The following is a 24,756-nucleotide window of genomic DNA, read 5'->3' as shown; positions in this document are numbered from 1 at the left end:
ATTATGTCCTTTACCTTACTTAATCTCTCAAAATGATAACTCTGGAAAAGCTGTTAACACAGAGTATACCATCTGGAAAAAATTAGATCAATTTCTGTTTGGCTAGTTGATATCTTCCATTTCTGAAACAATGTTTAGGCATGTAGCAAATTGTGAAACAAGTTTTGATGTTTGGAAAACTTTATAAATGCATTTTCTTACTGATTCGAAAGCTAGAATACTGCATCTGCGAAATCTTCTACAAACAACCAGAAAAGAAAATTTGAGCATCAATGACTATGTACTGAAAGTGAAAGAAGTTGCTGGATCTTTAACTGCCAGTGGATAGTTGTTAACGATGAAGAGTTACTTATGTACATTCTTGATGGCCTGGGAACCGAGTATGATGCAGTTGTAGCAAATTTACCTCACGAAGTGGAGATGTTTCTCTTTAAGAAGCGCAGTTCCTATGACACAAGCATGAGATGAGGTTAGAGAAACAACACTCAACGTATGTAGGTTTTCATGAAGCTCAGTCTTTCTTGCAAATAAACAGACTATGAACTCTCAGCCACATCAACAAAACTCAAATGCAACAGCTCATCAACCAAACCAACCTGTGTATGGACAAACTCAAGGACAGATAGAATCACATAATGTCTATTCAGGTGGTCAGGACATGCATCAAACTATTGGAAGCTTTGGAAGAGGCCGTGGCAGAGGTAGAAATTTTTATAAACCAAGAATGATATGTCAACTATGTGGGAAAACTGGACACATGGCACTCCAATGCTAAAAATTGGACACATGGCACTCCAATGCTTTCACAGATTTGATACAAATTTTCAAGGTACTTAGAATCATAGGTATCAATCTGCACCAATTCTTTCTCCTGCACAAGCTTACTTTGCTAACACATGCTCTACACCTTACTATACGAACCAATCTTCCTTGGTTCCCATGAACACTATAAGTAATCAGTCTCCAGCACTGAAGTAACAACCAAATGCCTTCAACTCTCAACAGCAACAACCTTCAAGTTCAGCCACACGTGGTATTGAAACAGTTTTTGATAACCATCAGAATGGAATTTTTTCACAAGGGCTACTCCTCTTACAGTCATGGATCCAAATTGGTTCATTGACTCATGAGCAACTCACCATATCACTCTTGATCTGTAGAATATATCTCTCAAAAGTCAGTATAATGGTCCAGAAACTTTACAAGTTGGAAATGGATAAACCTTGAAATCTCACACACAAGTATGACCACTCTTCCCTCAAATTATTTGAACAAATCCATTTATCTTCGGAATATACTTTGTGTACCCAATGTAACAAAAAATTTACTTAGTATCTCTAAAATTACAAAAGACAATAACATTGTTGTTGAGTTCTTTACTGATGGATGTATTATTAAGGACAAGCTGTCACAGAAAACTCTGCTTCAAGGAGTTCTAAATAAAGGCTTGTACCAACTTACAATACCAACTGTCGGGAGAATTGAAAATAAAGTAGCAAGTGACTCTCTGCATAGCCTTGTCAAGACACTTCCTGGTCAGTCCACTGAAATGATTCATCAACTGTCTCTGCATGTTACCTTGTGTGCTCCAGTCAAGTTTCAATCTGGAAATAACGTCACCAAACTGGCAGAAATTGCTCCAGCTAAATTGAGTGACGATACTGTGCTTTTATGGCATAGAAGATTAGGCCACCCTCATGCTTCTGTTCTTAAAACCGTTGTGAACAACATGAATGTAAAGCATCATGCTGATATAAATAAAATTCACTTTTGTGAAGCTTGTTAGTATGGAAAACTTCATCTCTCAGTCTAGCCGTCAACCTCTTCTAAATCTCTTGAACCCTTTGAGTTGGTGTTTGCAGATGTTTGGGGACCAGCTTCAATTGTTTCAGCTACTGGCTTTAGATACTATCTACTGTTTGTGGATGATTATACCAAATACACCTGGATTTATCCTCTAAAATTTAAATCTGAAGTTTGTACCACTGTCTCTCTTTTCATTAAGCTTGTGGAACAACAATTTGACAAGAAAGTTAAAGTTTTTCAGTCTGATTGGGGCGATGAATTCATACCTCTGGTCACTTATTTTTCTCAACAAGGCATTCACTTTTGTCATCCATGTCCCCATATTCACCATTAAAATGGCAAAGTTGAACGCAAGTATCGCCATATCACTGAAACTGGACTTACACTTCTAGCTCAAGCCTCCATCCATGCCACTTCGTTACTGGTGGTTTGCCTTTCACACAGCAATGTATTTAATAAACCAACTACCCTCAACTACCTTGACGCATAGCAATCCTTTCCAAATGCTATTCAAAAAGGCTCCTGATTACACAGCACTTAAAACCTTTAGATGTCAATGATTCCTTTTTATCAGGCCTTATCAAAAACAGAAGTTTTCTTTTCACTCTAAAGCATGTGTATTGTTGGGATACAATTCACATCACAAAGGCTACCTATGTTTAAACAGTCATGGCAGAGTCTACACTATCCAGAGTGTTAAGTTCAATGAAAGTTGTTTTCCTTTTGCTCAAGGTTTTTCTGACACAAACTCTACTTCTTCCGAATATCACTGCCTAATTCCACAACCACACAGTCCCATTGGAAACTAACTTTACCACCCTTATCTGCTTCAAAACCTCTTACTGAAAACAACTACCAAAACTATGTTTCTTCCTCACCGTCAGTTCCTCCTTCCTCACATTTTACTCCTATTCATTTGCAGGTTGATCTTCACCCATAAAATTTTTCACACTCTTTACAAACACCGACGTCTGCATCTACTGCTCCAAAACTACAAAACTTTCATCCCATGATTACAAGAGCAAAGGCTGCTGCTCTGCTTAGTACCACTACAAACACTACTACACCTATAGAACCTTCATTAGTTTCAGCAGCTTTGCAAGATCCACTTTGGCATGCAGCTATGATCTCTGAATTTGAAGCACTGCAAAATAACAACACCTGGTCCCTTATGCCTTACTCTCCCAATATGATGTTGGTTGGTAACAAATGGGTATTTCATACTAAAACCAATGCTGATGGCAGCTTCCAAAGGTGTAAGGCACGTCTTGTTGCAAAGGGTTTTCATCAAACCCCTGGTATAGACTATCTTGAGACCTTCTCTCCTGTTGTAAAAGCCTCCACCATCAGAGTCATTCTTACCTTGGCAGTTCACCATGGCTGGGATGTGCAACAAGTGGACGTAAATAATGCGTTTTTAAATGGAGACCTCTCTGAATCTGTTTACATGACACAACCAGAAGGCTTTATTGACAACCATCATCTTACTCACATTTGCAAGTTACATAAAGCCCTATATGGATTAAAGCAAGCCCCTCGGGCATGGTTTGATAAATTGAAAGCTGCACTTCAGTCTCACGGCTTCCAAAACTCCACCTCTGATTCCAGTTTATTCTTTTACCATCAAGGAGCAACTAAACTATATTTTTTAGTCTATGTAGATGATATAGTCCTCACAGGAAATGATCCTAAGCTGCTAAATCAAATTGTTCAAGATCTTGACCACACTTTTGGTCTTAAGATACTCGGTAAACTAAACTTCTTCCTCGGCATTGCGGTTCACCATACCTCTTCTGGTTTGCTCTTAAATCAAAGCTCCTATGCGCAAGATCTGCTTGTCAAATATGAAATGCAAAATTGCAATCCTTGCTCCACACCAATGATCCTCAATTCAAAATTATCCCTTGATGATAGTCCTCTATTTGATCAGCCTTCACTTTATCGAAGTCTCATTGGTGCACTCCAATACCTTACTCTCACATGGCCTGACCTGTCGTTTGTAGTTAACAAACTCAGCCGATTCCTTAAAGCTCCAATCGTGAATCATTGGCAAGCTTGTAAACATATCCTTCGGTATATTCAAGGGACTCTTCATTATGGTTTAACTTTCACCAAAAGTGACACTTTGCAATTGGAAGGTTACACTGATGCTGACTAGGCAGGAAACATTTCTGATTGTAAGTCTACCACCAAATATTGTATTTTCCTTAGTTCCAATCTGGTTCAGTGGTGCTCCAAAAAACAATATGTTGTCACCTTGTCCTCCACTGAGGCTGAGTATTGAGCTCTTGTCTAAGCTGCTACTGAAATTGCTTGGCTTCAAAACTTGTTTCAAGAACTGTGCATCTCCCTTCCTGGCATTCCTGTTCTCTGGTGTGACAACACTAGTGAGGGAGCTCTTACTTCAAATCTTGTTTTCCACGCCCGCACTAAACACATCGAAATCGATGTCCACTTCATTCGTGAGATGGTTTGTTCCAAACGGCTTGTCGTTCAATATGTTGCTACTGCTTTTCAAGTAGCTGACATCTTGACGAAACCCCTCTCTAGTTCTCGTTTCTGCACTTTACGTGATCAACTTCATTTAGCTTCCTATGGTCCCTCTTCCTTGTTCTTGCTTGAGGGACGATCGGGTTCAGGGCAAGCTGCAAACTTCAGAGAAAGGGACGATCAGGAACATAACAAATGATTACAGTTTTTTTTCTTAGAGCAGTCCAACATCAGCCGTCTCATGCAAATGCAACAGCTCGTCTCATGCAAATGCAACAGCTCGTGACGAATTGGTTGCTATAAGCAGCTTGACTCATGCAAATGTAGCCAGCTCTGGTGAACTGGTTGCTACAAGCAACTCGTCTCATGCAAATGTAAAGCTCGTGGCGAACTGGTTGCTACAGCGCTCGTCCATGCAAATACAGAGCTCGTGGCGAACTGTTTTTTTTTTTTTTTTTTTTTAACAAAAATGCTTGGATTGAAGGCTTAAACTTCATCTTAAGGGACGATGTAAACTACAGCAAGCTTCAACTCAAGCAGCTAAAGTTTTCTTCCTGAATATCGCACTTTCTGCATTTCTCTCTCAACAAACTGCAAGTGGATCATTTTCAGTTTAACGAATTGACAAGTTGCAGCTGATATTTTTGTGCAAGTTGGCAAGTTGTTACTCTTTGTTATGCAAGTGGCATGGGTTGTTATCTTTAGTTATGCAAGTGACAAGTGGCCGTGCAACTTGCATCAACGTAAACAATCCATGGTTAGAGTAAACCTGTGTAACATAAATGTGCGGCTGGGATTCTAGAGAAATGAGCAGCACGTGACCTGCTTTTGTTATAAATTGTGAATGTAAAGTCGATTGTTATTCAAAAAATCAATAAGAAATAAATGCTTCAGTACTGATCCCTTACTCTCTGTTTCAGAGCTTTATACTCTGTCTTTTCTTCCTTTTTTCTTTTGTACGTTTTTAACAAAATAGCAAGCACAAAAGCTATTAGCATTCAAATAGAGCAGAAATTTGGTGAAGGCATTTTTATGAGACGACAATCCATTGGGATAATGAAACAAAATTAATACACAAGAAAATGAAAAATATCATTTTATCCCATATAACCTTGTTAAGCAATTGTTGAAATAACCATTTTTCCACATAAACAGGTGCAATATAGAAGATGAATATTTGAAAACATCATGGTGATAAATATACAAAGACATTCTGCATGATTCTCAAATTTGCAGCCTCCCCCAAATAGAAGATAGAGACCCATATAGAGTAATTTAGCTGTTGACATCCTGTTGTTTGTTGGTAACCTGCAGCACTTGAACCTCCTATTCAGGTGAAAAATTAAGTTACCTGTGATTTATATATCTCAAAATTATAACTAGAAGATGAAAAAAAAGCCACATAAGCGAACATAAAATTGTCGGGTGACTGCTACAGTGCCTTACCAAAAACTACTTTTCCGATCCAAGTATTTGCACCTTTTTTTAGTTCTTGAAGAGCTTCTTCATCACATCCTTCAGAGCTCTATCATCCAACTAAATAATAAAATGAAGCATATCAAATGAAGGTATAAGAGGAATAAATAATTTTGTAAGAAGGCACCTTGAAAGCTGTGAGTCTTGCATGTCTACATAATTTAGCAAGAATTTTAACTAGAAACAAAAAACTCGAAATCATATTATAGTCAAGAAGAGAGCAATAATGTTGTGGCCACCATCCACGGCTTGGTAGTGGGCTATTTAAAAAGAACAAAGTACATTCCCTAAGAAACTGTTTTAGGGTAAAGGAAAAACCTCGGGTTGTCCATCAGACTTTGGAAACTGCCTTATGTGGACATTTGCAAGTAATAAGATCAGGTGCTCCCTCTGATTAGCTACATTATCCTTCTGTACAATGGTGAGACTAAGAAATAAGAATAGTTCAAGAAAACAAAAGGAACTGATTCTTCCAGATATTTAATTATAGGACTCCCAACACAACATTGCAAGACCATAATTTATTGACAAAAGAAATAATTCTGTCTCATTCATTCAACAATTTTTTTCTTTTTTCATTTTCACAAAATATTTCATCAGAAAAAAAAAAAGGGAAGACGTTTTCATTCCACCTGAAATCCATACTTCTCCTGAAGCCAATCTAGAATGTCTTCATCTTGCTTTTGATTGTGTTTCTTGGGCCATCTAAGACCCCTAGTGTTACGGAGGGCAACAACTGCTGCTTGAATCTGCAAATGATGATTTAAAATAATAGCGTAGCAAAAACAATAGAAAGCTAAGAGTCGAGGACCAGACAAGGTAAAAGTTTGAGACAAACCTCAGGATATTTCATAATAGCTTGATTTGCACTATCAGGATCCAGAGGAAGGATATTGTACGGGACACACATCTGTATTCTTTCTGGAAATAACGGTTCTACAATCTGTACAAATGATAAACCACAGTTCCATCAGTCATTTAAGTGGAATATAAGCTCGTACTCAAAACCACTAAGAGTCAGGATATGTCACATCACCTGACAATCGACTTCCATAGTCTCTTTCCAATTAATATACCTTAAAACCTCAAAAAGAATTTTAGCAGTTTGGTACAGCTTTGTAATCTGTGCACTGGATCTAAATGAAAAAAGGTTATCAGTACAACAAATACCACTACCAGATCATATCACCTAGAAGAATTTATCAAATATCATATAAAGAACTATTTATCAGCCGCAGAACTCACCGGTCAGCTTTATCAGCGGCATTTTGAAATGCTTGGATATATTCATTGTAATAATGTTGATAAATTCTCTCTATTTCATGCACATCACTATTTTTCCATCTTTCTATTAATATTGGATCATTCTCCTGCAAAAAATAAATAAATAAATAAATAATTAAATTAAATTAAAAAGAAAAAAACAAAAGCCATCAAGAAACCCACACTACTTACTACAAGAAGAAAAAGATTTAGACACCAAAAGATAGAGATAAATGCTAGTCGAGGTACTTGTGGCTACTGCATAAGGCTTCGTTTGAGCACATAGGATTTAACATGGCATAAAAATTGTCTTAAGTGGATTCGCCCATATCAAATCTTGCTTACAAAACAAATTCCGGAACTGTTCTCTAAGCACCTGGAATATTTGAACTGAGCAATGTGTTTGGCAAAAGTTGCAGACAGTGGACATCATTCTACAACAGGTTTCAGCATAAACTTTATTTCAACCCAAAAGTCCCCCGACCTTTCCCATTTGTCACAGAAATTTAAAATTGGGGGCCACTTCAAAACACTATAACTTTGGCAGCCACAAAAAATCATTAGATATAATATCCCAAGCAGGTGGCTAGAAGGGGTTTTGAACCCTTGACATCCTGGTTGAAACTGAGGGCTTTTACCACCAAGTCCAACCCTTGAGGTTAACTAGTCAAAACACACTGAATATCTGACCTACAGTTTCTTCAACAACAAGCACAAACAAGGTTTGCTAGTGTTATGTAACAAAGACATTGTTGCTCATTTTTTTATCAAACATTTTATTACCGTTCAACACATGCAGCATCAAACTCAGTTTTTTTAATACATATTCAAAGACAACATTCAAGTGGAATACAAATGAACCCTCCCAGTTTAAATTTCACTCTATGTCATATTTTACACAGCTGTTTCATTTTTATCACAGCACGTTCGTGTTGACGAATCACGGTCAAGGCCATAAGCAACTTGTTTGCATCCCATATACATTGATACTTAGCACCTAATAAGAATTGCATAATACAATAAATGACATTCTCATGGACCATGTTTCTCGTAAGTTTAAAACAAAAAAATTTTTATGATAGACGACTCAAGAAATGAACATAAGTTAAGCATATCCACAGATCTTCAACAGATAAAGACAAAAAAGGATTTTTCCCTTGTTAGATATTTTCTTTTAATGGCACATCTCAGCCTACTCCAGTTCTCAAATATAACCACATGAATAGTTAACAAACACATAAAAATTCTGAAATTAAGAGTAAACTTCCATGAGAAAGAAGGCAAATATTGAAAAATAAAAAATGAAAACAAGGGTGGTAGGCACTCAATTCAGAGCTAAAAAACTAAATGCTCACTCTTTGGAGACTTCGAAGCATGGCCGTTAGGAACTGGCTAACACCTCGTCCACTAGAAGCGGGATCCAATCTCTGAGCTATGTGATAGGCATAACAGCGGCCTACATTCACCAAAACATATAAATCACAGCATTAGAAATACAAATAAGAAGAGAATTCTGCCACAATAAAATTTTAAATAAGAACAAGAAGCAGATTGAAACTGAGATTTAAAAGCAAACAAAAGATAACATGAGAATACATGCTGCAACTATAACGATGGATAGTCATGACTATAGAGAAAAATATATATATATATATCTGTTCTCACTTTCTAGACAAACAAATTAAGGGAGCAAATGATTACCCCATAAACACTTCAAAATTCATATGAGTCCAGGAAAAAACTTTACAATGAGACACATATGACTCTTTTGAATACAATACCATTTGGGTAAGGTCATACCCTAGTCAAGAGTAATATCACTAATCCTAAAAGTTTAAACTCATATGTAAAGATCAACAATTCTAAGCTGTAACACACTCCCTCATGTGCAAGGCAATTACTAGTCCAATGGTTTACCAAGTGAACACAAATATTGGCATTCTTTTTGCCATGTTTTGAAGCTTGATTAACACAAGTACAGGTTTTCAAGAATTAACCACAAAATATAAGAGTCAAAATAGGCTCTGACACAATTAAGGAACCAGTAATTGCAAAAGGTAACAGCCAGAAATATCATTTAAGTTCTAAAACCACAGAAAATTAAAAAAAAGTAGTTATTATGAAGCTCTTGTTTTCTGTGGCCTTACATTTGGGAAGCCAATGTTTATTAGTTTTAGATGTCATTACCTCTCAAATTTGTGCTACTTAATATGAATTTGTAGGCAGCAATTACAACCATTTTTACAAAAGGTTATCTAAAGAAAACCACATTTTAAAACGATTTAGCTTTCTTGGACTAGTACAGCTCGAGAATTCATCATTTTGTAAGGTCATCCAAACAATGTTTCAAGGCAACTTACAAGACTTTAAACTTGTTAAATTACATCACAGCACTGCCAAACGATTTTTGTACAAGAAACAATGAATCCATAGTGTTTTTCAACGGTTTAGCTTTCCTGTGTTAGGACAGCTGAGAGTTCATCATTTTGTAAGGACATCCAAACAATATTTCAAGGCAAGTTACGAGATTTCTAACTTATTAAATTACATCAAAGCACTGCCAAATGATTTTTGTGCATGAAATAATGAATCTCTAGTGTTTTCTAATGCAAAAAACCAGTCAAATGCAATTTATGGGCGTATCACCCAAGGTCCAACACTCTTGAAGCATAGCATAAAGTAGCCAAGATAAGGAGGTAAGAATGGAGCTTAAAAGTCCAATATCACTTGCTCAGAGGAAGTCATTAGATCATATATGTAAGAGATCCCTTTTCATCATTATTGAAACCTTTTGGGTAAATCCAACTGTACGGGTTAGGATCAAAGCAAACAATAAAATATTATTTGACATTGGGTTGTTACAATAGCTAAGTAAAGAAAAGCTATACATATCCACGGAGGAAATTAACCAAAAAAACAAAAAAAAATTATCTTGTAGCATAAAATACTAAAAAACAGAATATAGTCGTGGTAGGGCCTTAGAATTCTACATTTTCAGACTATTCAAAATTTTCGTTAAACTGGCTTAAAGGATGTTTAAAACAAAAGCACTTCCAAAAGAAGAGACTCTACTATGCATTTATGTGCATTGCACATACAACAAGCCAGTTATGAAGTACATGCATGCCCTCATGCTGGTTGCATGCAACAGATGCACAAATGTTTTTTTCCCAAAAGAATAATAAATTAACTCGAACTTAAGTTTAATACCATAACAGAGGAGAACTTTGAAGAACAATTCAAAAATGCATTTCCCTTTTTCAGAAATTTCAACAGGTAACACCAGGAATTGATTAATATCCCACTCCAACAATGCAGTGTGCTCACGGAGAGAACAACCATAAAGACAGTCAAGACACACAAATATCCATTCACTTCCACTGCCGGTGACCCACCACATCCACAAGCAAACATACCATCAGAGCTTAAATACTTGTACCTACTTGCTTGAGCCTCGCGTGGTTAGTTAACAATGTTACCATATTTACTTATATCAGCATTCTCGTCTGTCCACATATAGGTTAGTTCAATCCTTGTTCCATTTTAACAAACCTAATAGCTTAAACTGTTTTGAGCTCAAAAAACACTATTAATACATCCCTCACTCCACATTTAGGTGGAGTGAAGGATGAATTGAAGAGTTAAAAGACCAAGGGGTCTTGGGCTCAAACACCACTATCAATACATATACCAGGCCACAGAGTGAAGGATGGATTGAAGAGTTACAAACCAAGGGATCTTGGGTTCAAGTTGTAGAAAAGGCAAAGGTGGCCACCAATTACCATAAAAAAATAATAATAATAAATAAATAAATAAAACTATTAAGCTAACAACAAGAACTTACATCGATAAGCAACCCTCGGGTTACTCGATTCAACTTCTTTAGCCACACCGAGAATCGGCTCAACATCACCAAGCGCAGACGGCACCACCAACAGCTCATTATCAAACATCGTCACTACGAGATTCCCCGCCATCTCCACGTCGCCTGCGTCTGCGTCCGCGTGATTCTTCTACCAAAACCTCAGTGTCCAAACACACTCACTTTCCTAGCAAATTTCAGACAAACACGCTTAACAAAAATCAAGATCAAAAAATATATAACAAAAAAACACTAATTAAAACTAAAAAAATTATAAATTAAAAAATTAAAAAAGAATGTATGTAAGTACAGGTGATGAAGAGGAAGAGCTTTTCAGGTTACTAAATCTGACATCTGCAAGCAGCGAAAACAAAAACAGAAACAGAAAGTGAGAAATTAAAAAGAAAAACAAAATAAAAAATAGAAGGAAAATAAAAGCTGGAGAAATATGAAAAGAGAAAGAAAGAGGTGGTTACAGTAAGCGCTAAGGTAGAGAGAGAGTGAAGGTTTGGATAGTGCTGAGAGATGAAGCTTACTTGGGAAGAAAGCAACGGAGGAGAGAGTAAAACAAAAGAAGAAGATGGAGCAGTGAAGTAAAAGAATTCTAGAGACTAATTTGAATTTACCGTAAGAAAAGAATAATGTGGGAAAATAATGTTAAATCAGGATTTAATTAGAATTTAATTTTGTTTACTTTCTTTATTTGGTTTTCTTATTTATTTGGGATTTTTTTATTTAGTTTCCTTATTTATTTAGGATTTTATATTAGGATTTCAAATAATTTTCTATTTTAATTATGAGTTTAGTTGATTTTAGAAGTTTTAATTTAGTTAAGTTTCAGTTTTCTTATTTTATAATTAGCTTTTCATTAATTAGTGTTTGTGTTAGTAGTTAGGGTAGCGTCTTTTTTTTTTTTTTTTTTTAAGTTGTATTTTCTTATTTTATAATTAGTTTTTTATTTTATTAGTGTTTGTGTTTAAGTTGGATTTTTTTCTTTGATTAATTAGAGTCATGTTAGGGTTAGAGTCATTTCTTTTTCATATAATAACGCTAGAGATATTGGCTTCGTTGGTTGGATTTTGGAATACTACTTTAGTATTTCCAAAAAAATTAAACAGTAAAATACCCAAAAACTCACATATTATTCAACTTTATTCAACATTTTTTAAACCCCCTAAATTTGTTGATTCAATTAAATACCTTTAATATTTTTAATATTTGTTACGGCGACTCCAGCCACCATCCGGCGGTGGTGGCCGGCTGTCCGTATTTGAGGGTGGATTTGGGGGTGTTTTTGTTAACTTTTAATGTTTTATTATAAGGGGTGTTTTGTAAAAAAATAAACATAGGGGGTATTTTATAATTTGTAAATCCTACATCGTAATACCCGCCTAATTCAACTTTTTTTTTAACTTTTTTCAAAAAACTTTTCCCAAAAATACAAAATTGTGAACCAAACGGAGCCATTAAGTAACAAATGCATTGGTTTCTAAAAGAAAAGATTAAAAAAAATGTAAGATTCTAAATATATTTTAAAGTATAAAGACTACTAACTAAAAACACTTCAAAAAAATATAAGAATTGTATTTAAGAATAATCTTTATTGTCAAAAGTGGTTCTAGCAACTCTTGTCGCTCTCAAATTACTTTTTTTCTCTTGGTAGTTTGAATTAATACGGTCTTTTTATTTATTATGCAACTTTTAAGAGATGTGTTCTCCTCTGAGTTGTTTTAATAGTAATATATATGAATGAAGACAGTTAAATCATATCAATGTGGCTCAATTATTCGATTTCGAGAAAAGTTATTTATAATATTTGTTATTGTCTAATTTCTTTTCTCATGTGACTTTCATATTCGATCCTGCTTGCAAAAGAGGAAATATTTTGAATAGTTAGAGAAAATCACAATTTTTTTTTATAAAATTCATTTACATAAAAGAGCAATTTGAGCATTATGAAAAATTACATATGGTGTTTTGCTTATGAAGTGCTTCCTAATTTGGTAAACTAACGTAGTAAATACTTATCTTGGCATGGGGCAATTACGTCAAAAAGATGCGAGCAGCATGATGTAGGGACTGTTTCATAATTCCACAAAAGACATTAGCATTTTGGTAAGGTGATTGGAATTTCAAAAAAACAAAAAAAAAAACAAAAAAAAAGGTGAAAAAGAGATTCTAAAAGAAATAATGCTAGTCTCACAAACATCTTTTACTAACACTTCTCATTAATCCATGTGGTAATCTGTAATTAGCTTGGTCAGATAGAACTCATTGTTGGACAAATAAGACCCATGCAAACTAATCAACTGGAAGCTGACATATGGTATTTGTAAGAGAAAGTTAGTGAGAAGTATTTATGAGTGTAATATAACTCTTCTTAAAAATATAAAAGCCACTTTGTTGGCGAAAAAGGAACTATAATTGCTTTCTAAGACTAACAAGGCTATTTTACCTCCACAAGATTCTCTCAATTCTCCTTCAACTAACATACTTAATCCGGAAGTAACGAGGATGAAAAGGTAATTGAACTAGATGCCGGTGTCCTCTCTTTTTTAATGTTGGACAGGCATATTAGGCATTTGGTAAACGAGTAGGGGTAATTATGACATTAAGGAATGGTGATTATGTTGCTATAAGAGATGATCGTCGGTTTGTTTTGTTCGAAATTACTTGGGGGAACGACTTACACCTACTTAAAGTTTGTTTTAAAGACAAATTGACACCCAAAAGTTTTAAAAATGACAAATAGGTATTTTCCGTCATACATTGTTAGCGATTTTTGTTTGCTAAAGGACAACAATAATATAAAAGATTAGAATGCCGTTAGAAGTTTGATATTTTAGGTTTTTATTAATTCATGATTAATCAACTCATTCAATTACGTAAATACCCACATCATTATGGTGAATTACAATTATGCCATCAAGTTATTATAATTAGATAAATTACCAGTTTGTAAAAAAATAGACACAACAAATGACCATTTTGTCCCTACTTTGCCAACAAATTTTCAAAGTGCATATATATAGAGAATGCAGCAGAATAAAATTGCTTATTATGGCTGAAATTCTTCATGAATCATTTATACAAAAGAACGTAATTTGTAATGAAATTCTTCCTAAGTTACAAATAAATAGAAACTGTTTACAGGGAAGAAGATATACAAAAAATGCAGAAGCAATTTCTAAGATGCTATTGTTACAGCTCCTAAATGTTGTGTAAATCTTTAATTGTATTTGCTAAGTTACATCTTAGATAATTTCCTCCATGCTTCGCCATTCTGATTTCCAAAAAAGTGTAAATAGACAAAGAAATACACTATGATTTTCAATAACAAAGCAAAAAAATGATAAAAAATTAGAAATATAGCTATAGTAGATAAAAGTCAAGATACTGAACATACAAATAATAATTAACAAAAGAAGTATGAATTACCAAATCAAAGCATGCAAACTAAAATTGGATAGAGACTACTAGAAAAAGACAATTCTTATTTATGATTCATAATATTGTATTTAAAAATGAGACAAAAATCAATCAATAATATTCCATGTACACTGCATTTAGCATTACAGAAAGTGCTAATTAAAAGTGTAATGATGATTAACAGTTAATTAATTCATAGCTTAATTGTACACAGCAACACAACAAAACAAAACTGGGCAGTCCAGATAATTAAAAAAAAAAAAAAAAAAAAGGCCCCAGGCAGCTCACAATCCCAGCCCAGAACCCCAGGAAAAATTAGAACAAAGATTCACCTTTTTACACTCTTAAGTTGACGACTTGAAACAGCATGTAAAATTGCAGCAGATTTGACACGTGCTGCTGGGACATGGACATGGTGAGTAACATGACACGGAGCACATGCCAATAATAATTAACAAACAAACAAAACAGAAAAATAGGAAAGACGTCATAAGAAGTAAAAATAACCAAAAATTAAAAGAGATGGTGCACAAATATCATACAGGAAAAGTCATTCCGTTTTTATACGAACACAACTACTATGCTATCAGGAACAGATCAGCTACCTTATATCTGAGCATGCTTCAACCATTTCGAATTCACATTCAAATTGCATTTGGTTTGAGAATAAACAATAACATTAAGATTATAATAAACAATTAAACCCAGCAACATTGAATGTACCATCCTCGGTTGAAGTGCTTAAATCCAACAACATTAAAATTCTAATAAGCAATTAAACTCAGCAACAATAAGATTCTAATAAACAATTAAACCCAGCAACATTGTACGTACCATCCTCATCAATAAGTTGAGTTGAAGTGCTTAGATCCAGCAACATTAAGATTCTAATACTTCAAAACATAAAGTGCTTAAATCCAGCAACATTAAGATTCTCCACTATTCACTGCAGAGGCAAAGGTGTTCACATATTAGCAATTGATCAAATGCACAACTTATTAAACCTCAAATTGTCAGATGAATGAAATAATTTTCATTGATAAATCATAAATTGCAAAGAATAATAGCAACTTATAACTATTTATCTTTAATCCAAACTGTTAATCATGCCAATCACACTTTATTGCAATTTCACTTTCATGCCCACCTTGTAGGCTTCTCCATCAATTGAGTTTAGAAATTAGATTCGAAAGTTCTACATAAAATTTTATTTTCTATATAACCAAATAAACAAACAAAAAACCTCAAAAACAACCAAACATTAATCTAGTTCCCAATGCAATTAAGGATGCGAATTATGAATTTCAGATTGTTATCTATTCTAGTATGTCATATGACTTCAATTTATGAGAAAGCAATACACCATGAGCAAGTAGCAATTGGTTGTATCATAAACCGAAATGGTTTCTGGGTTCTTGATAATTGCTCAGACATATGAAGTTTTCGATAACATTATGTTACTTGATTTACAGAATAATGTCACAACCAGCCTACTTGCCAACTCAAGCATGCTGCACGTTGCTTACTGATTAAGTATACTTCAGGGTGAAGCAAACTTAAGGGCTAAGTTAACTTCATAGCTAAGTTAACGACTCAGCAGCTAGGTTAATGACTAACCACCTTCGTTTCCAAAGTTGCTCCAGAGCTTGCCACCTAGGGTTGCTTAATGGTTAAGTATATAATTAGCCACATTCCTTTGAGGAGGTTTAGCCTATAAATAGGCAACTCCACCGTGTAAAGTTTCATAAGTTGTAATCCTGTAATACAAAGTTTATATTTTCTCTACAATTCTCTCTCATTTGCATACTATTAGCCTTTGAGTTTGTGTGAGCGTTAGGCTGCTTAACTTATTTTCGAAGGGTTAAGGTCACACGAACTTAGCAAAGAAGTTAAGTGCGTGACAATAAGCCCTCTTGGGGGCATTGTCAAAATGCTCCAAACTGAGGTATTGTTCCCAAGCACCATAAACATCTCTTCTCTGAAGAAATAAAGCAAAACATGGTTTCAGCAAGCAGAAAATATAAGAACTGAATATTAAAAAAGAAAACGAAACACAACAGTAGTAAACATATCTGCAAAATGGTTGAACACGACATCAGAGTCCTGAAGGTACTCTGGACGAGTGATAAGAAAGCAAACTTCCATTGATCAACCAGATAAATGCAAGGGTTAGTCGAAACAAAACTGTCTATGTTTAGGGTTTGTTTCTGTTCAGTGAAACTCACTCAGCCACTATCGCCGGTTTCCGTTTCACTGGTCGTCGTCGATGGTTTCCTGTTGACATGCTCAAACTCCTTCGGAGACCAACAATGAAAGAGGTAACAAACGTTTTGGCTTTTCATTTACTCTAGTATTTGGCCAAAGTCAATGTTGGGACACATGTCAAATTCTTAAACGAATCTTCCAAAAGAAGTTTTGCTCCATTAACCGAAAACAATATTTTAAAATTTAAAAATTTTGTAGTTGTGCATGAAATTACCACACTGTCTTTTAGCAGACGAAAATCACTAACAGATATCATTTCCAAACCTTTTGGGTACCTATTTGTCTTTGTGGCAAACTTTGGATAGGTCCAATCGTTCGGCCTAATTACTTTTTTCTCAGTTGCAGCCCATGATGGTGATTCGCAACCACATGGAGCCCACTTTAGCAATGTCCCCAATAGTAAGGTGATGCGACGGACAACCGGCAATTGCCAGAATGGCACAGGACCGACTGCATTTGACTAATCATGCCCTGATTTAACCTTTTTGGGGGACAAATCTACCATGGATCTGACTGAATGATGCGTGATCGGCCAAATCTGATCGATCATGCATCGTTTCGATGTCGACAACCGACAGCCTGCGGTGGTTTCTAGCAGATGGTGGTAGTCTTGGGTGGATTAATTTTCAGATTGGAAGGAGTGAAAGGTAATTATTTTGAGTAATACTACAACCACTGACGGTAGTGCACCGAATGACGTGACAAAATCCTGACCGTTGATTGATATTAAGTTAAAATTAATCAATGATCAGGATTTTGACACGTCATTCAGTGCACAAATTCGGTGCACTACCGTCAGTGGCTGTATTATTTTCCAATTATTTTTAGTTGAATAAGGTGAAAAAAAAATGTTTTGAATTGAATAGAATATGATAATTGAAAACAAGTTCCTACCCTCCTTTCATTTTCAATAGAAAAAAACTTATTTAATTTAGATTAATTTTCAGAATAATGATTCTAATAAGTAAACAAACATTTATTCTGTTTTTTAATCTAAATAGGATGACCAAAAAAAAAAAAAGATTCAAAAGAGTGACACAAATATGGGCTAATATTTTAAACCAATCAACTCAAATGCGCCATTTGGACAAGGAAAAGGAATCCACTTCTCCTTCTTCAAAAACACCAAGCTAACTTCTAAGGGAGCATCAATCATCGTGCTATTCAAACCAACAACGGGAGCCTTTGAGGCACTGGAATTGTCTGCAAGAAAGTTCAACCAATTAAATTTTAATCTAATCTCCACAATATATTTTTTTAATCTCTAACCAAATATCAAAAAACCACATGCTAACAACTAACAACTAGTTTATCCAGCAACGAAAATGAAATTGAGTTGGGTTGCTGGAAGTTTTACAATGCAAATGTTTAAATCAAACGTCCAACCAAAATCATAAATATTACCAACAAATTCTGCACAGCCGTTTAAATCAAAAAAACAATAGATAAGAGATCAAAACTTTCACGAAAAATCTCATTAAACATTTAGAAATGAGGTCTTATAACAATTCCATCACAAGAAACATGCTATTAAAGAGAGGCAATTCTCATGATTTTGCAATTCGACAATGGGAATATAAAGATTATTTGCTTCATTATAGGATAGTTAATGCAAAGATCAAGTAATTTGAACACTCACTTGAATTCAGAGATGGCGATGGTGAGATGGAGACCGCTAGCTGAAATCAGTGAGACAGCAATGGCGATATAGAGACCAAAAGATGTAATTTGCAGCAACTGGTAGCCGGAGGCCTTGAAATCAGCGATGGCTACTGGCTGGAGACCGAGGGGATAAATCAGCAACGGTTGGTGGCTGGAGGCCGAGAGGTTAAATCATTGACGGCTGGTAGCTGGAGACTGAGAGTTGAAATCAGCAACGGTTGTGGCTGGAGGTTGAGAGCTGCACGGCGATGATTGGTGGCTGGCTTCTGTGAGTTGAAAGGAGTTTGTAGTTTAGTTTAGGATAAAGATTAAGGCAAGGAAAAAATGGGTTTATATATGTTGGGTAATTATGTAAATTGGGATAATTCATAAGGGCAATATAGTTAAATTATATTGTTCAATATATGGCGGCCCAGGGCAAAGGGGAGGTCGTCCTCGGGCTTGGCCCATCCTCAGAGTTGGAAATTAAAACCGTCCCTAGGCTCGTCCCCATCCCTGAAAAAAAGTGGAATTCCCAACCGTAAGGTATGGGTAGGGGTAGGCCATCTCTAACCACAGCCCATTCCAAATCACCCCATCCCAAACCACCACCATAGTTGGCCAAATGATCCCATTCCAAACCACCACCACAGCCAGTCAAACCTCCACTTTTCTTAGATAAATTGAGGAATGGGATAGGTTGCCATTTCGCTAAAGCTCATGTGGGAGTATGTTGCTTTAAGTATAGTAGTAATATCTATTAAACATAAGTATAAATTATATAATTTAATTAATTAATGTAAACCTTTGTATAATATATGTTAATTTTATTAGGCGCTTGTCCCCACCCCTCTCAAATAAATTGAGGAATGGGATGGGGTTGATATATGGGCTAAAAATTGTAACGGGTCTAATCAGGCCTAAACACGAAACATCTACTACATGAGCTAATGTCATGACCCAATTCTGATTGAGCTTGCGCTAAGAACCATACAACGAGTCAGCCCATTGCACAAACCAAGCAACTCACAAATTAGATCATTCAACTACGAAGGTCATACCTCAAATTGGGCCTTGTCGTTAACTCGTTTAGGCTCAAGCCTATCAGCCTATGGCTACTCCAAAGAACCTGGAGTTCCATTCATATCTTAATTCATCTACGTCCTAATTCCTCTAAGATTTGGAATCTTACATGAATTAGGACTCTTACTCTTACGAAGGTAAGTAAGTCAGGACTTTCCTATTTACTCAAACTTTAGGACTCTTACTCTTACGAAGGTAAGTAAGTCAGGACTTTCCTATTTACTCAAACTTCGCCATTATGAACTTAGAGTTCTACTAAGATTCAAACTCTTAGGCTCACTATATAAATATAGATTGTGCCTCTCATTAGGTATTCAATCTCAATACCACCTACTTGCTCCTAAAGTTCTTGCTCTCAAGAACTACTGGCACCTTCACTATAGTTCTAGTCTCTAACGAGACTTTAGTAACATTTCCTCTCCTTAGCCCTTACTACATTGTCTTGTCTAGCCTCGTTGATTTAAGTGTCGGAGTATCTACGATAAACACCACACTAGTGTTCCCCGTGAGCTTCACGCTTACTTCTTTGTGTGTGCAGATCTAACATATCGTCAGTGGCTTCAACCTCTCACAGGATCCGTCCGCTCTATAACCATAGATTTTTACCGTCTATAGTTGATAAAAAAACTTTCCATGTGGGGAATCTCACTCGTCTCGTTCAAATAATTTGGACAATAAAGTATGAAAAATCTAAAGTGGGATAGGAAATAAATGACCTCTAATCCACTCCTTTGCCATTCCTAAATAATTGTAAGATAATCAAATACTTTTATATCATGAAAATCATATTTATAAGAAAGATTTAGAACTTCAAATTTTTTTAAGGTATGCGAAAATATCACCTTGTCCTACACTTTTAAGTTTGGAAAATATCAAGCCATTGGTGGCTCCCTTCAAGTTTTTCTTGAATCGAATACAAAATTATAACTGACGTAATTATTCAAGTAATATACCACATTAATTATAAGATGATAATACGATTATATTATTATTTTTATATAATAATACTATATATACAAAGTTAGGATACTAATAAATCTCAATTAATGTTATTACGATATATTAACATTGCATTATTCATAATAAATTAAACATTTTATAACATCAACTTATAATAATTATTGTATTAACATATCAATAATTGCATCAGTTTTTATACAGACATTACTGATACATATTAATTAGAGAGTCAATGATATTAATCCCTTGAGATATGATATAATAATAAAATCCTCTTTTGGTTTATGAAATAACTGAAATCACCCTACCATTAATAAATTGTTAGTGATTCCTTAAATTCTATACTTTTATAAATTAGTAAACATTATCAAGTTACTCTCCTACTATTTATTTTAACCCCTAAAACTTAACAACAGAGAGATTTTTTTTATTTGAAAACTACAGGGGGGGTTTTGTTATTATATCATACCTCATAGGATTAATTATTCAACTTAATAATCTTGCAACTACTTTTGTTATTCCACAAATACATTTAATTTTGCATAATGATCATGCAATAAATCTACTAACATGCCTACTTTGATTATTATATTATAAATGACTTAAACACATCAAATATCTAAGAGATATTGTCGATTTAGAGAAAAATGGTGTGGTACTTCTTTAGCAAAAAAAATTCCAACATACATATATCTGTGCAAGCACACACTCAAAATGAAATAGTCAAAAGCATAAGTTTGACATAATTGTGTACACACACAAAATTAACTTAATAATCTTGCAACTACTTTTGTTATTCCACAATACATTTAATCTTGCATAATGATCATGAAATAAATTTACTAACATGCCTATATTGATTATCATATTATAAATGACTTAAAATACGTTCTTACACATAAAATATCTAAGAGATATTGTCGATTTAAAGAAAAATAGTGTGTACTTACCTAGCAACATTATTGAAATGATAATATTTAATGCTATCTATAGTTATTAATATCACATTGCCTATATCTGAGAAAATTACTTAGAAGGGTACTTATCCGATAAATTTTATAGGGGTAATTTCGTCCACGACCACCCTTTAATATCACATTTCCATAACAATGATGTCATGAATAAATGCAAACTTCGAGCTTGCGTTTCCTTCTCTCAAGATTGCAGAATTGAAAATCTTCTTCGAAGAATTATAAAATCTTTCGAGCAAGGAGGATTTGGAGAGGTTTCTTTTCAAGGATGATCATACTGGAAGTGATCGATGTTGTGTGGCAGAAAAAAGCATGGGAGAGTTTGAAAAGAGCCTTTTCAGATGACAGTAAAGGTTGCGTGATCACATTTGGCAACATTTGAGGAATGATTCAATTCACATATCTTACTTATTAACTTTAAGCTTCAATGATTTACCTTATCAATTGAAGCTATGCTTTCTTTATCTTCCCGGAAGATTATGAATTCTTTATACAGAAAACAATCCGATTACTGGTGGGCTGAAGGTTTTATTGGAGAGGATGATGATGATGGAGTTATGGAAGAAGTGGCTAAAAATAACTTGGATGAGTTGATCAATAGAAGCTTGATTCAAATAGAAAACATGTGTCGAGGGAGAGTTGAAACATGTCGAATCCATTATCTTTTGCGGGATCTTGCTTGTCAAAAAGCAAAAGAGTTAAATTTCATTCATATTTATGATGGAATTCATCATTCAACTTCTTCTCCAGTGAAATCATCATCTTCTTGCTGACTAGTTCTTTATTCTGGAACAAGTTTCTGGTACAAATTTGTAATTCTGTCTCACGTTCCCTCTTGTTATTCGATCAAGATTGGGGCTCGTTCAACGTCAAAATATCAACAGCTATTTGCACGAGGGCTCAGGTTGCTCAGAGTTCTTCATGTCGAGAATCATGGAGGATCAATTGATTGCAGTAGCTTACCCGAACAGATCCACTTAAAAGTACTTGACGATAAGAATTACAGACATCAGAAATCTTCAACCATCCACTGTCAACTTACGGAGACTTCAAACTCTGGACTTGTACTCTTACAATTGCACCCTCAAGCTACAAATTGGAATTGGAAAATTGCAAGAGTTGAGACATTTGATCACAACTTTTGAAGGGCCTCTGCCAATAGACAATTTGAAAAACCTTCAGACTCTAAAGTTCGTAAGCAATAAAGTTCACCATCCTGAAAAGCTGGTTAATCTTCGAGAGCTACACATTCATCATTTTTACATAGAAGAACAAGAAGCTTACATTCCACTCTATTGTGAAGCTGAAAAACAATAGAATTTTATTAGTTGAATTGTCTGGTGTCCATTCTTTCACTTCACTGCAACCACTTTCTCACTATCCACGGCTCCAGGATTTGACATTAGATAGGAAGATAGAGGAACTGCCTACAGACATGCACGCAACCTTGCTGGTTTTTTGTGTTTCCAGGATGACCCGATGCCTAAGTTACCGAACCTGTTAAAGTCTTGAATTGTTGTTTCATTCTTACCACGGAAAGAAAATGATATGCAGGGAATAGGGTTTTCGTCAGCTTGAAAGTTTAGAAATTATTGAACTACTTTATGAAATGGAGGAATTGGTAGTAAAGGAAGGAGGTATGCCAATGCTTAAGAGTCTGGAGATCAAACCAAAGAACTTCAACCTGAGAATTCCAAAAAGATTGAGGTCAATCCCTGTGCCAACTAGGAGATATTTGACTCGATGTTACACTCGTTTCTGATTTAATATTTAAAAGGGCAATACTAAATGAATCTCACAAACCCAAGTCCCAACGTGACAATTGATAACTGGTTTTTGATGAATTTTTCTTTTGTTGAGTTTATCTTAAACTAATTATCAGTTGTCACGTTAAGTTTGTGAAAAAAAATTTGTAAGATTCTTTTGTCAACCTATTTTTTTTTTTGTATTTAAAATGGAAGATGTCGCATTATTTGGTTTGCAAATTTTATACATAATAATAAAATAAGATTTTGTATGTATAGTATGAGATAATTATCAAGTATACATTTCCAGAGATAAAGTTCGAAGATCATATTCACTCTCGTACAGTTATATCTGAGGATTTCGTAAATTTATTACGTGATGATTTTATTAAAAAAACCGAAACTGTAGCATTTATTTTACTCGAGTGAGTGGGATCTCTAACAATGACATGATTACAATTATTGAGATCTTCAAAGATGATTGGGAACTTTTAANACTTAAAGTATTTGACGATAACAATCATAGACATCAGAAATCTTCTACCATCCACTGTCAACTTAGGGAGACTTTAAACTCTGGACTTGTACTCTTACAATTGCACCCTCAAGCTGCCAATTGGAATTGAAAAATTGCAAGAGTAAAGACATTTCATCAGAACTTTTGAAGGGCCTCTACCAATAGACAATTTGACAAACCTTCAGACTCTAAAGTTCGTAAGCAGTAAAGTTCACCATCCTGAAAAGCTGGTTAATCTTCGAGAGCTGCACATTCAGCATTTTTAGATAGAAGAACAAGAAGCATTCACATTCGACTCTATTACGAAGCTGAAAAACATTAGAATTTATTAGTTGAACTGTCTGGTGTCCATCCTTTCACTTCACTACAACCACTTTCTCACTGTCCATGGCTCTAGGATTTGACATTAGATGGGAAGATAGAGGAATTGCCTACGGACATGCACACAATCTTGCCCCTTTTTTGTCGAATCTCTAGGATGCCCCATGCCTAAGTTAGAGAAGTTATCAAACCTGGTAGGTCTTGGATTGTTGTTTCATTCTTACCATGGAAAGAAAATGATATGCAGGGAAAAGGGTTTTCCTCAGCTTGAAAGTTAAGAAATTATTGAGCTTCTATTTGAAGTGGAGGAATTGATAGTAGAGGAAGGAGGTATGCGAATGCTTAAGAGTGTGGAGATCAATCCCTCGGCCAACTAGGAGATATTTGACTCAATGTTACACTCGTTTCTGATTTAATATTTAATATGTGTTGAAAGATGCCACTTTACTTTGTATGAAACTTTATGTGTAATAATTGATACTCTTATCTTATATGACTACAATTTTATTACAAGACTTTGTATGCATATTATGAGATTAGACCTAGCAAAACGGGTTTGTACCCGCGGTCGACCTGTACTCGCTCAAAAAATATAGGGTATGGGTCCTCCCTTATAGACCCGTACCCGGCCTTGCCCCTTTTTCTAGCGGGTGGGTCGGTTAAACCCACGGGTGCCCACATAAATTAAAAAAAAAAAATCCTAAAACAATCTACAGACATAGTCACGCACGATTTAGGGATTTAGGGATTTCTTTTTGGTGAGACTGATTCCTAAACTTTATCTTCCTCATTCTCACATTTCTACAGACACAGTCATTGTTGATGNTTGATAGGGTGGAGGAGAAAGTTGGTGTGGTAGAGGAGAAAGTTGGTGGGGTATTAAAAGTGGTTGAAGTGCAACCTCAGCATAGAAGAAAGAGCCAAAAG

General features: G+C 35.0%; 1 protein-coding gene across 1 annotated transcript; it reads right to left on the bottom strand.

Moving 5' to 3' along the window:
- Nucleotides 1–5,755: 5,755 nt before the first annotated feature.
- LOC116143823 (callose synthase 3-like) lies at nt 5,756–11,346 on the bottom strand. The gene is made up of 9 exons (XM_031429278.1): nt 11,208–11,346; nt 10,880–11,084; nt 8,391–8,491; nt 7,018–7,142; nt 6,809–6,908; nt 6,611–6,715; nt 6,405–6,521; nt 6,091–6,183; nt 5,756–5,832 (listed from the first exon to the last, which is right to left on the bottom strand). Exons 2-9 carry the CDS (start codon nt 11,010–11,012, stop codon nt 5,782–5,784), a joined length of 825 nt encoding a protein of 274 aa, XP_031285138.1. The 5' UTR covers nt 11,013–11,084; nt 11,208–11,346; the 3' UTR covers nt 5,756–5,781.
- Nucleotides 11,347–24,756: the final 13,410 nt, after the last annotated feature.

Source organism: Pistacia vera, unplaced genomic scaffold, assembly GCF_008641045.1.
Source record: "Pistacia vera cultivar Batoury unplaced genomic scaffold, PisVer_v2 Contig1133, whole genome shotgun sequence".
In the NCBI taxonomy this organism is placed as follows: Eukaryota; Viridiplantae; Streptophyta; class Magnoliopsida; order Sapindales; family Anacardiaceae; genus Pistacia; species Pistacia vera.
Note: the sequence above shows the minus strand (reverse complement) of the source record. Positions and strands in the feature narration are given on the sequence as shown.

Excerpts from the sequence above, each read along its gene's own strand:
- LOC116143823 (XM_031429278.1), bottom strand. The coding sequence starts at position 11,012 with ATGGCGGGGAATCTCGTAGTGACGATGTTTGATAATGAGCTGTTGGTG. Across the intron at positions 6,716-6,808 it reads CTATGGAAGTCGATTGTCAG|ATTGTAGAACCGTTATTTCC; the intron begins GTGATGTGACAT and ends TCATTTGTACAG. Across the intron at positions 5,833-6,090 it reads AGTCTGATGGACAACCCGAG|TTGGATGATAGAGCTCTGAA; the intron begins GTTTTTCCTTTA and ends TTTATTATTTAG.